The sequence below is a fragment of the Musca domestica genome, unplaced genomic scaffold (genome assembly GCF_030504385.1).
Source record: "Musca domestica strain aabys unplaced genomic scaffold, Musca_domestica.polishedcontigs.V.1.1 9, whole genome shotgun sequence".
NCBI lineage: Eukaryota > Metazoa > Arthropoda > Insecta > Diptera > Muscidae > Musca > Musca domestica.
The window spans coordinates 5,539,092-5,552,216 of record NW_026712435.1 but is presented as its reverse complement, the minus strand read 5'-3'; the positions used below and the strand labels follow the sequence as shown (position 1 = coordinate 5,552,216).

At 35.9% G+C, this 13,125-nt stretch overlaps 1 protein-coding gene and 1 long non-coding RNA gene across 8 annotated transcripts in view; one reads left to right on the top strand and one right to left on the bottom strand.

The window, feature by feature from the left end:
- Window positions 1-5,722: 5,722 nt before the first annotated feature.
- LOC105262141 (uncharacterized) lies at window positions 5,723-11,369 on the bottom strand. Of its 2 annotated transcripts, XR_009344187.1 has the most exons (4): window positions 11,109-11,369; window positions 10,952-11,005; window positions 6,150-6,236; window positions 5,723-6,060 (listed from the first exon to the last, which is right to left on the bottom strand). It is a non-coding gene; the product is annotated as an uncharacterized LOC105262141 (long non-coding RNA). The 2 variants fall into 2 exon arrangements; XR_891684.3 differs by lacking the exons at window positions 10,952-11,005; window positions 11,109-11,369 and adding an exon at window positions 8,143-8,410.
- LOC101893894 (probable G-protein coupled receptor Mth-like 14) overlaps window positions 8,515-13,125 on the top strand; it is an 89,476-nt gene continuing 84,865 nt past the window's right edge. For 2 of the 6 annotated variants that reach the window (XM_059131553.1, XM_059131549.1), the window contains exon 1: window positions 8,517-8,813. In XM_059131553.1, the coding sequence (XP_058987536.1) occupies window positions 8,697-8,813 (117 nt within the window). In that variant the 5' untranslated portion in view covers window positions 8,517-8,696. Of the gene's footprint in view, window positions 8,814-13,125 lie in introns of all 6 variants that reach the window. The other 4 variants (XM_059131548.1, XM_059131551.1, XM_059131547.1 and 1 more) reach the window with 4 other exon arrangements.

Genomic DNA, 13,125 nt, shown 5'->3' with positions numbered 1-13,125 from the left:
TAGCCCCCCATATAACTGTACCCCCAATATTCGGTATTTTGATGATTTTAGCCACATTTTCCAACCAAATTGTCTGAAAATCCACACAAGGAGTTGTTTCTGAGCACTTTACCACCTGGAAGATTATTGTCTATATTGGAAGATTATTGTCTATATGTATGTCCCCATATAACGATACCTCTGTATATTAAGTATTTTGAGGAATTTAGCTACATTTTCAAACGAAATCCATAATTCTTTCCAAACACTTTACTCCCTGGAAGAGAAATGTCTATATAGGTACACGATATTTTATAAACCACATACATATACGATATTTTGGCGATTTTAGGGGCATTATTCACAGGAGTTGTTTCAAATTTCGTATTTAGAATTCGTAATGGGTACTGCAGCCTATGACAAAAAATTGCGCATGCAGACCCACGCCTTCGTTTAGCTCCCATATACCGGTACCTCCCAATATTCGGCATTTGGATGATTTTGGCAACATTATTCACCGGAGTTTTTTCAAATTTCGTATTTAGAGTTCGTAATAAAAACTTCAGTGTATGACTAAAAATTGTCCATGCAGGTCCAGGTCTTTGTATAGGTCCCATATAACGGTACCTCTCAATATTCAGTATTTTGCTGTTCTTAGCGACATTATTCACCGGAGTTGTTTCAAATTTCGTATTTAGAATTCGTAATGGAAACTTCAGTGTATGACAAAAAATTACGCATGCAATCCCACGTCTTCGTTTAGCCTCCATATAACGGTACCTCCCAATATTCGGTATCTTGATGATTTTATCTACAGTATTCACCGGATTGTTTTTTTTTTTTTTCAATTTTCGTATTTGAATTTTCGTTGCGTGTAGACATTTAAAATATATATATATATATATATATATATATATATATATTTAATTTATTAAAACAAGGATACGCCAAGTGGCCGGCTCATGTGCTGAATTCCAGCGTTGCCAACTATAATTTTCTGTAGATAGGGAAATACAAGTCTGCGGTAGTGTAAGAATATGTAGGTGAGCGTGAGGTGATAAACAGGAAAAATTCGGGAAAAAGAAAATAGGGAAAATCAGCCTGCTTTTGTCTCTATAAAAAGGCAGAGCAGGGAAAATGTATGTTTTATTAGCCTGTTGTTTGTTGTTTGCAAGTCATTTTTCCCATTGAGAAAAAAAGATACAGAGCAAGAGTTTTGTTTTAGAATTAATACCAAAAGCATTGTTTTTTTGCATTGTTTATTGAGTTTGGTGTGACTGGTTTATTTGATGTTAGTGTGGGACAATAACAGAAGTAAGTACGGTGTTTCACGTTAAAGGGCCTTTAATGCAATGTGTGTTTTGGATTAAGGTCTCGCCAAGGAATGCCACCAAATAAAAAAAAACTCTGGCCCCTCCACATATATACTTGTAGGCGGTCAGCAACAATTTTTCGGGAAGAACCAGAAGAGTCCGTCCGAGTGCCAAATCCAATCGGCAGGCAAGAAGCAAACGAATCTTGTGTGTATGAACCCCTGTGAAGCGTCTTGTTCCGTACTGTATGTAATGTGTCCTGTGTAAACGTTCTCAGCGCTGATCTTATTTATTCGTTGGGCGTAAAGAAAAGAAAGAAAGAGTGTGATAAGTACCGGCATAAAAGGTAAAAAAATTTAAATTATTTGCTTACTTCGCTGTGATATTTATGATTGGTTGCCTGCATTGGCCGTGAGAAATTAGCGCCAAAAAGACTTCATGACGAGCGAAAATACATTTCCTGGAATTAAAAGAAAATAAAATTTAAATAAATTCGTCGATGTTTGAAACATAGAGAGAACACACAACAAATACTAAAGAAAACCACAAACAACAAAAAAGAAAAATTTAAAGTAGTTTTTTTTTTTATGTTAAAACATTTGTGAACGTCCGTAGATAGTAGTCTAGTACGTAAGTTCTATTAATTGTTAGGATTTTTAACGCCAGGGAACCGTACGTGAGTGTAGGGTTACCCCATTGAATTAGGACTTAGTTAATTTTTTTTTTCTGGACCAAGTAGTAAAGTAATGTCCAGCAACGACCTTTAAGAGAGCTCTTTAAGGATAAATAAAAATTTGATTTAGCGGCCAGTTTTGGCGAAGTTAGTAGTCGTTGCCTGATTAATGACTTACAACATTCGGAGGTGTTAGGAATTCCAAAAAAATATATAATTTTTGTCTTGTTTAAATGTTGATGTTTAGGATTAAGCAAATAATGATAATAAAAAATATTATTGTGTCTAATGTTACGTTGGAAATAATGAAATATTAAGTGTCTAATTGTAAAAGGGGACCTTTAATGTTTATTAGGATCAAAGGGACCAAGTTCCCTTGTCATGGTTGTATGTCGTGTTTGTCGTTTTATTTCGTGTTTTATTTGTTAGTGTGTTCACTTCCTTTTTTCACTGTTAGACCCCTTGGGATGATGTTGAAAGGGTTGAAACCCCCTGACAAAATAATGTGCCCCAACTGAGCTTGCCGGAACCCCACCACAGTGTCGCAGTAAGCGGCACGCAGGAAGATGGCGTCCCATTTGGCGGTACATAACATATTGTAAACGCTTACGACAAAAGTTGCCTATGCAGGTCCACTTTTTCGTATAGACCCCAAGAAAACAAGGGAACTGAAGAGGATTGGAGAAACCTAGGTATTCCCTGCCTTACCCTCGGTAAACATTTCCATCGTTCTCCACTGATAAACAAACGTTGTTTTTATAAAAACAACAGTAAAGGGATTAAGCATGACCATTTTGCAACAACAAAATACTATGGTATCCCGAACAAATAAGCCAACACTGTTCTATTTTTGTTCAGCGTAAAGTTCAAAGACGGTTTAGCCCCGTCCGTCCGTCCGTCTGTTGCAATCACACTAGAGTCAAAACAAATAAAGATATGAAGCTACAATTTTGCACCGATCTGTATTTTGTCTGCAGGCAGGTCAGGTTCGAAGATGGGCTATATCGGTCCACGATATCGTATAGCCCCATATAACGGTACCCCCTTGTGAGTACTTTAAACCCTGAAAGAGAATTGTCTATATAGATCCACGATATCGTATAGCCCCCATACAATGGTGCCCCGCGATATTTTGATGATTTTAGCCACATTTTTCTATGTAATTGGCTTAAAATCCTCATATGGAGTTCTTTGTGAGTGCCTAACCCCCCGAAAGAGAATTGTCTATATAGGCTCACGATATCGTATAGCGCCCATGCAATGGTGGCCCCGATATTCGGTATTTTCATGATTTTTGCCACTATTTCAATAAAATAGTCTAAAAATCCACACAAAGAGTTCTTTCCGAGTACTTTAACCCCCCTCCGGAAAAGAATTGTCTATGTAAGTCTACGTTTTAGTATAGCATCCGCTACCCCGAAATATACGGGATTTCCAGGATTTTCGCGACATTTTTTACCGGAATTGCACCAAATTTCGTATTTGAATTTCGGAATCGTTACTACAGCCTACCACAAAAAATTACTTATCCAGCACCACGTCTTCGTATATCCCCCATATAAAGTTTTTCGTTTGAGCGGTTTTTTTGAGGTTTTTTTTTAATTTTTCGAGTTCCTTCCAAATGGTGGAGGATATAAAAAGTTCGGGCTGGTCGAACTTAATTGCTTCTTTACTCGTTTGATTCTACCAACGTTACCTGCGCAGACATAACAACAAGGGGATGTTTTTTTATTTTACAAGGCCCATTAAACAGGCATTGTAGAAACCAAAGGACACAAAATCTCGCATGAAGTTAGAGTTTCGGACAGCTGGTAGAATGGACTTACTTACTTACTTACTTACAGACAATATCCAAAATACACAAAAGGCTAACTGCAGGCTTATTTGAAGAAAAAGAAAGGCAACTCCTATAGATGAGTCTAAATTTGGATATACAGAGGGTCTCTTGCTTTTGGAGATGATGGCAAAATATTTCACACAATTGAATAATATTTCACACAATTGAAGCCAATCGACACGCCTGAAATGAGAGTTGAGGACAGAGAAGAATTCTACCATTTTGGATGACCATTGGATTATATTTAGCTGTAAAATGGACCACAACAACTAACGACGGAGTGGATAAATATTGGGCAAATGTCCCTGGTCAAAATGCTAAGGCAAATATCTGGACAGAGCTCCGTGACATAATTTCAAAAGTGTAATCTTCCAAAATGGATTTGGACATAAGGGGACTTCTAACATATTGTAGTGTTGTAGGGTATCACATGGTCGGCCCCGCACGGCTATAGCCTTTGCTTGCTTGTTTTCTCTATTTATATCCTCCACCATAAATAGTATGGAGTGTATATTAAGTTCATCGAAATAATACTTTTAGACGTAAAATCTTAAAACGATTTAGCCCTGTCCGTCTGTTGTAATCACGCTAGAGTCAAAACGAATAATGATAGGAAGCTAAAATTTTGATCAGATCAGTCTTTTGTCGGCAGGCAGGTTAAGTTGGAAGATCGGCTATATCGGTCCACGATATCGTATAGCCCCCCATATAACTGTACCCCCAATATTCGGTATTTTGATGATTTTAGCCACATTTTCCAACCAAATTGTCTGAAAATCCACACAAGGAGTTGTTTCTGAGCACTTTACCACCTGGAAGCTTATTGTCTATATTGGAAGATTATTGTCTATATGTATGTCCCCATATAACGATACCTCTGTATATTAAGTATTTTGAGGAATTTAGCTACATTTTCAAACGAAATCCATAATTCTTTCCAAACACTTTACTCCCTGGAAGAGAAATGTCTATATAGGTACACGATATCTTATAAACCACATACATATACGATATTTTGGCGATTTTAGGGACATTATTCACAGGAGTTGTTTCAAATTTCGTATTTAGAATTCGTAATGGGTACTGCAGCCTATGACAAAAAATTGCGCATGCAGACCCACGCCTTCGTTTAGCCCCCATATACCGGTACCTCCCAATATTCGGTATTTGGATGATTTTGGCAACATTATTCACCGGAGTTTTTTCAAATTTCGTATTTAGAGTTCGTAATAAAAACTTCAGTGTATGACTAAAAATTGTCCATGCAGGTCCAGGTCTTTGTATAGGTCCCATATAACGGTACCTCTCAATATTCAGTATTTTGCTGTTCTTAGCGACATTATTCACCGGAGTTGTTTCAAATTTCGTATTTAGAATTCGTAATGGAAACTTCAGTGTATGACAAAAAATTACGCATGCAATCCCACGTCTTCGTTTAGCCTCCATATAACGGTACCTCCCAATATTCGGTATCTTGATGATTTTATCTACAGTATTCACCGGATTGTTTTTTTTTTTTTTCAATTTTCGTATTTGAATTTTCGTTGCGTGTAGACATTTAAAATATATATATATATATATATATTTAATTTATTAAAACAAGGATACGCCAAGTGGCCGGCTCATGTGCTGAATTCCAGCGTTGCCAACTATAATTTTCTGTAGATAGGGAAATACAAGTCTGCGGTAGTGTAAGAATATGTAGGTGAGCGTGAGGTGATAAACAGGAAAAATTCGGGAAAAAGAAAATAGGGAAAATCAGCCTGCTTTTGTCTCTATAAAAAGGCAGAGCAGGGAAAATGTATGTTTTATTAGCCTGTTGTTTGTTGTTTGCAAGTCATTTTTCCCATTGAGAAAAAAAGATACAGAGCAAGAGTTTTGTTTTAGAATTAATACCAAAAGCATTGTTTTTTTGCATTGTTTATTGAGTTTGGTGTGACTGGTTTATTTGATGTTAGTGTGGGACAATAACAGAAGTAAGTACGGTGTTTCACGTTAAAGGGCCTTTAATGCAATGTATGTTTTGGATTAAGGTCTCGCCAAGGAATGCCACCAAATAAAAAAAACTCTGGCCCCTCCACATATATACTTGTAGGCGGTCAGCAACAATTTTTCGGGAAGAACCAGAAGAGTCCGTCCGAGTGCCAAATCCAATCGGCAGGCAAGAAGCAAACGAATCTTGTGTGTATGAACCCCTGTGAAGCGTCTTGTTCCGTACTGTATGTAATGTGTCCTGTGTAAACGTTCTCAGCGCTGATCTTATTTATTCGTTGGGCGTAAAGAAAAGAAAGAAAGAGTGTGATAAGTACCGGCATAAAAGGTAAAAAAAATTAAATTATTTGCTTACTTCGCTGTGATATTTATGATTGGTTGCCTGCAATGGCCGTGAGAAATTAGCGCCAAAAAGACTTCATGACGAGCGAAAATACATTTCCTGGAATTAAAAGAAAATAAAATTTAAATAAATTCGTCGATGTTTGAAACATAGAGAGAACACACAACAAATACTAAAGAAAACCACAAACAACAAAAAAGACAAATTTAAAGTAGTTTTTTTTTATGTTAAAACATTTGTGAACGTCCGTAGATAGTAGTCTAGTACGTAAGTTCTATTAATTGTTAGGATTTTTAACGCCAGGGAACCGTACGTGAGTGTAGGGTTACCCCATTGAATTAGGACTTAGTTAATTTTTTTTTTCTGGACCAAGTAGTAAAGTAATGTCCAGCAACGACCTTTAAGAGAGCTCTTTAAGGATAAATAAAAATTTGATTTAGCGGCCAGTTTTGGCGAAGTTAGTAGTCGTTGCCTGATTAATGACTTACAACATTCGGAGGTGTTAGGAATTCCAAAAAAATATATAATTTTTGTCTTGTTTAAATGTTGATGTTTAGGATTAAGCAAATAATGATAATAAAAAATATTATTGTGTCTAATGTTACGTTGGAAATAATGAAATATTAAGTGTCTAATTGTAAAAGGGGACCTTTAATGTTTATTAGGATCAAAGGGACCAAGTTCCCTTGTCATGGTTGTATGTCGTGTTTGTCGTTTTATTTCGTGTTTTATTTGTTAGTGTGTTCACTTCCTTTTTTCACTGTTAGACCCCTTGGGATGATGTTGAAAGGGTTGAAACCCTCTGACAAAATAATGTGCCCCAACTGAGCTTGCCGGAACCCCACCACAGTGTCGCAGTAAGCGGCACGCAGGAAGATGGCGTCCCATTTGGCGGTACATAACATATTGTAAACGCTTACGACAAAAGTTGCCTATGCAGGTCCACTTTTTCGTATAGACCCCAAGAAAACAAGGGAACTGAAGAGGATTGGAGAAACCTAGGTATTCCCTGCCTTACCCTCGGTAAACATTTCCATCGTTCTCCACTGATAAACAAACGTTGTTTTTATAAAAACAACAGTAAAGGGATTAAGCATGACCATTTTGCAACAACAAAATACTATGGTATCCCGAACAAATAAGCCAACACTGTTCTATTTTTGTTCAGCGTAAAGTTCAAAGACGGTTTAGCCCCGTCCGTCCGTCCGTCTGTTGCAATCACACTAGAGTCAAAACAAATAAAGATATGAAGCTACAATTTTGCACCGATCTGTATTTTGTCTGCAGGCAGGTCAGGTTCGAAGATGGGCTATATCGGTCCACGATATCGTATAGCCCCATATAACGGTACCCCCTTGTGAGTACTTTAAACCCTGAAACAGAATTGTCTATATAGATCCACGATATCGTATAGCCCCCATACAATGGTGCCCCGCGATATTTTGATGATTTTAGCCACATTTTTCTATGTAATTGGCTTAAAATCCTCATAAGGAGTTCTTTGTGAGTGCCTAACCCCCCGAAAGAGAATTGTCTATATAGGCTCACGATATCGTATAGCGCCCATGCAATGGTGGCCCCGATATTCGGTATTTTCATGATTTTTGCCACTATTTCAATAAAATAGTCTAAAAATCCACACAAAGAGTTCTTTCCGAGTACTTTAACCCCCCTCCGGAAAAGAATTGTCTATGTAAGTCTACGTTTTAGTATAGCATCCGCTACCCCGAAATATACGGGATTTCCAGGATTTTCGCGACATTTTTACCGGAATTGCACCAAATTTCGTATTTGAATTTCGGAATCGTTACTACAGCCTACCACAAAAAATTACTTATCCAGCACCACGTCTTCGTATATCCCCCATATAAAGTTTTTCGTTTGAGCGGTTTTTTTGAGGTTTTTTTTTAATTTTTCGAGTTCCTTCCAAATGGTGGAGGATATAAAAAGTTCGGGCTGGTCGAACTTAATTGCTTCTTTACTCGTTTGATTCTACCAACGTTACCTGCGCAGACATAACAACAAGGGGATGTTTTTTTATTTTACAAGGCCCATTAAACAGGCATTGTAAGAACATTGTGACTGAAAACCCCGAATACTTTTGAAATTCTATCTACGTTTTCATATGTTCATTGCGTGCATTTTTAAAACACGGATGAAATCAGCTGGTCTTATCGGATGATCTAAGAGATAGGCCATAATATTTCACTAACTTTGAACAAAATTTGAAATTGTACAAGCTACAATTGTGAATGTACGAGTACCTATATTCTTATCTAATCTTTTGCATTTTTGGCCTGATAAAGAAATTCCAGTTTTTGTTGAACATATGCTTTTTCGATAAAGAAACTGTTTAGTATTATAAAAACTGTACACAACAACAGAAATTCATTTACTAAACTTTTTAATAAAGTTTGGATAAGGTGGTGGATTTATATATTAAGTAGCGTGTAAAATATAAAAAGCTAAAAAATAAAAAAGGCAATCGATTGTATTTTTAGCTAACATAAATATTGTATATTCGTTTTCTTAATCGCATACATAACTCTACGTAGAGAAATGGCTATGAAATTTCTGCATGTTTCAACAATTTTCGCTTTGATATATCTATGTTACGGATATGTAATAGACGAAAAATCGTTGTTCTCTGAGAATATAGAATCTGAAAATGAGTACGTAAGTATGAGTGGTTTTTTTATTTATAATTATGCATAACACATTACATGCAATTTTCTGTTTTTCAATTCAGTTAAATCTTAGAAAGCTTTTAGTGAGCTAACTATAAGTATTAGAATGAAATAGTAAATTTTACTCGGAAAGGACTAAGTAAATACAGTAAATATATCTCACTTTCAACATTAATAAATAATATATGAATGTTAATCATTGCTTAACAAAACTGTCAACAATATCGTAATGTCATACTTCCCAATTAAAATAGTTCTCTTATTTATCAAAAATAATAAATTGTACGAAATTTGACGAAAAAATACATTGTTTCTTAGTATACAATTCATATTATTTTTATACTCTCCACCATACTATGGAGGGTATATTAACTTTGTCATACCGTTTGTAACTCCTCGAAATAATCATGCCAGACCCAACAAAGTATATATATTCTTGATCAGCGTAAAATTCTAATTCGATTTAGCGATGTCCGTCTGTCTGTCCGTCTGTGTGTTGTAATCACGCTATCTTTCGAATGAATTGAGATGGACGGCTAAAATTTTGCACACATGTTTAGTCTTCTAGTAGGGAGGTTAAGTCCGTAAATGGGCCATGTAGGTCCACGTTTTCATATAGCCCCCATATAACGGTACCTCCCGATATTCGGTAGTTTTTTGATTTTAGCGATACTATTCAACGAAACTGTTTCACATTTGGTATTTGAAGTTCGAAACGGATACTACAGTCTAAGACAGAAAATTTTCTGTGCAGGTCCACGTCTTCGTATAGCCCCCATATAACGATACCTCCCAATATTCGGCATTTTAATGATTTTAGCGTCATATTCACCAGAATTGTTTCAAATTACGTATTTAGAGTTCATAATGGGAACTTCAGTCTGAGACAGAAAATTGTCTATACAGGTCCAGGTCTTCGTATAGGCCCCATATATCAGTAGCTCCCTATATTCGGTATTTTGACGATTTTAGATACAATACTCACCGGATGCTACAGCCTGTGACAGAAAATTGTCTATGTTGGTTCAGGTCTTCTCACAGCTCCGATATAACGGTACCTCCCTATATACGATATTTTGATGATTTTAGCTACATTATTGACAGTTTAATTCAAGTTTCGAATTTGAATATTGTAATGGCTTATGACAAACAATGCATATGTAGGTCCACGTAGTATACGCTCCAATATAACTACTATCTTTGGTATTTTTAAAATTGTAACAGAATTTTTTAAGGATTTTATTTTTTGAAAAGTTCTAAATTCGTTCCAAATGGTGGAGGGTATTCAAAGTTCGGCCCGGCCGAACTTACTGTTGTTTAACTTGTTATCGTTCAGTCGTTTGCTCTTAAAAGTACGAATATGAATCACACGGCATTTTTTGTCATTCATCGTAGCATGACTCATTTAGCATTTCTTCTGTCTTCAAGGTAGAAATTGGATTTTGAAACATATAATATAACCTTTTATTCCCTAGTAGTACAGTACATATCATTATGAGATACATAATATAAATTTTGATTTGCATATAGACTTAGATTTGAATGCTGATTGCCTAAAATGGTACAGCTTTTCGTAAAGTAGAAATTCCGGGTCAAGATACTTGCAATAAATGAGACTTTTGGACTTTTTGGCATGGATTCATTCGAATTTGCAGAATATAAAGTGAGTTTATTGCTTTAAAAGAGAATGAAATAAGCAACAAACAAGCTAAAAATCAGTAAGTTCGACTGGGCCGAACTTTGAATATCCTGCACCAGTTCGAACGAATTTGGAAATTTAAAAAAAAAAAAATCCGTTAAAAATTCTGTTAAAATCTTAATCTTAATACCGAATATAGCCGTTATATCGGGGTCTATACGACGAATACCTGCATAGGCATTGTTTGTCATAAGCCATTACCGGTGAATAATGTCGCTAAAATCATCAAAATACCGAATATAGGGAGGTACCGTTATATGGGCTGCTGTACGAAGGTGTGGACCTGCATACAAAAATTTTCTGTTTTAGGCTGTAAGAAAAATACCAAATTTGAAACAATTCCGGTGAAAATGCTGTGAACATAGGATTCGAATATGATAGTAAAATTATTTAATGTAGAAAGCAATACTGCAACAAATATTGTTAACCTGAGATGGTGAATCCGGCTCGACAGGATCAAATGCTACTGCGCCGAAATTGCGCTTCGATAAATGGGGGAGAAAAATAGTAATAAACCACGATCGTTTTAGTTTCTTATTCAAAAAAATATATGAATTCTTTATTGATATTCAAATCAATAGGTACCTTAGTAATTACACCGAACGTGTAATGTTTTTAGTGTTGAGCACGAACACTCTCCCAATAGCAAGAAGGAATCACCAAGACAGACTGAAGTAAGGTGGTAGATTTAGCGCCAATTCGTTGAAATCTGATATATCAATGTTGCAATAAAAAGTAGTGAACAGATTTCAACGAATGCACAATGCGATATGTGGTGCAACAAACTGCACCACGATTCCATTTCAAATAAATGGATACAATTCTTACTTAAACAAATAAAATTCAGCAAAGAACTCATAGAAAATTATTATTGAATGTAATACAAGTGTCAGAGTTATATGTCCAAAAATGTAAACCAAACTATATTTTTTCAAGAAATCATTTTAATTTTTATACTCTACACCATTCTATACCCTCCTCATTTCGTTTGTAACACCTCGAAATATTTACAAGAGACCCTACAAAGTATGTGTATTCTGGATCAGCGTAAAATTCTAAGACGATCTAGCGGTGTCCGCCTGTCTGTTGTAATCACGCCATCTTCCGAACGAATTTAGATAGAAGGCTAAAATTTACATACATGCATAGTTTACCAGTAGGCATATTAAGTTCGTAAATGGGCTATGTCGGTCCACGTTTTCCTATATTCGCCATTTTCATGATTTCAACGACATTATTCACCGGAATTATTTCAAATTTCATATTTGAAGTTCGTAATGAGTGCTACAGCCTATGACAAAAATGTTTGTATGCAGGTCCACATCTTCGTATAGCCCCCATATGACGGTAACTCCCGACACTCGGAATTTTTATGATTTGTTTGTCATTATTCACCGGAATTGTAACCAATTTCGTATATAAAGTTCGTAATGGGTACTACAGCCTATGACAAAGGTTCACGTTTTCATGTATCCTCCATATAACGATACATACCGATATTCGGTATTTTGATGACTTTAGCGACATTATTCACCGGAATTGTTTCAAATTTGGTATTTGAAGTTCGTAATGGGTACTACAAATGATGGCAAAAAATTTCGTATATAGGTCCACGTCTTTTTTCCTTAATTTCCTTCTAAATAGTGGAGGGTGTTAAAAATTCGGCCTGGCTGAACTTAGCTGCTTTTTTACCTGTTCGTTTTATTATAGATGAAGGTTTAATCGGTTGATTGCTTAGTCTGGAGTATTCCCCCATTGACTTAATTTATATTACTCTCCATTACAGAGAGCAATGTTATTCAAAACGAAACTGGCAGCTTTGTATAATTTGCTGGTCGCTACCAATGTCAAGATTTCACTTGACTTTTTCAGCTTTTTCACATGATGACTTTGGTGAAAAGCAAGCTCTATAAGTGTCGATCATTCACGTGTGAATGAGAATCACACTCACTTATTTTAATTTGGAATTTGCAGAACAAATAAGTCTAAAATGCTTTTAATGTTTTCATATCCTTCCTCTTAAATTTTAGTTGTCATCCCAACACATCGAGAAATCGTTAGGAAATTATGGATGTTGCTTTGCCCTTTTCAATTGAAATGCAAATTTGGAAAATATGAAAAATACGACTAGATTATCAAGGAAAAAAACGACTAGAGGGAAGAGAAAAGGATTGAATAGTGTGTTCACTTCCGTCTTTGCTAGAGAACCATCTGCTAAATATTGTGGCTTAAACCACCAAACTATTAAATAATCGGAGGTACCGCCTTGTGAGTGATAAAAGAAATAATGAGCATATTTCAGTAGCCTGCTGTTATATGTATATAGACAATGTTTAGCCACAAGAGGTAGAACATATTATAAAATCTATGAACCGAAATACAATACAATTTCCAAATCGTTTCAGCCGTTCACAACTGGTTCAATTACTAACGACCCAAATAAGCGTTCAAATAAATACTTAGGGCTGGATGGAAAGTCAATTGTATCTCGTGTAATCCGATATCTTCATTATTTGGCAATTACGAGGATTTTACCAAAATCGAAATATGGGATGGTTGGTATTGAAAATGATCTATCGGTCCACGTTTTGGTACAGTCCCC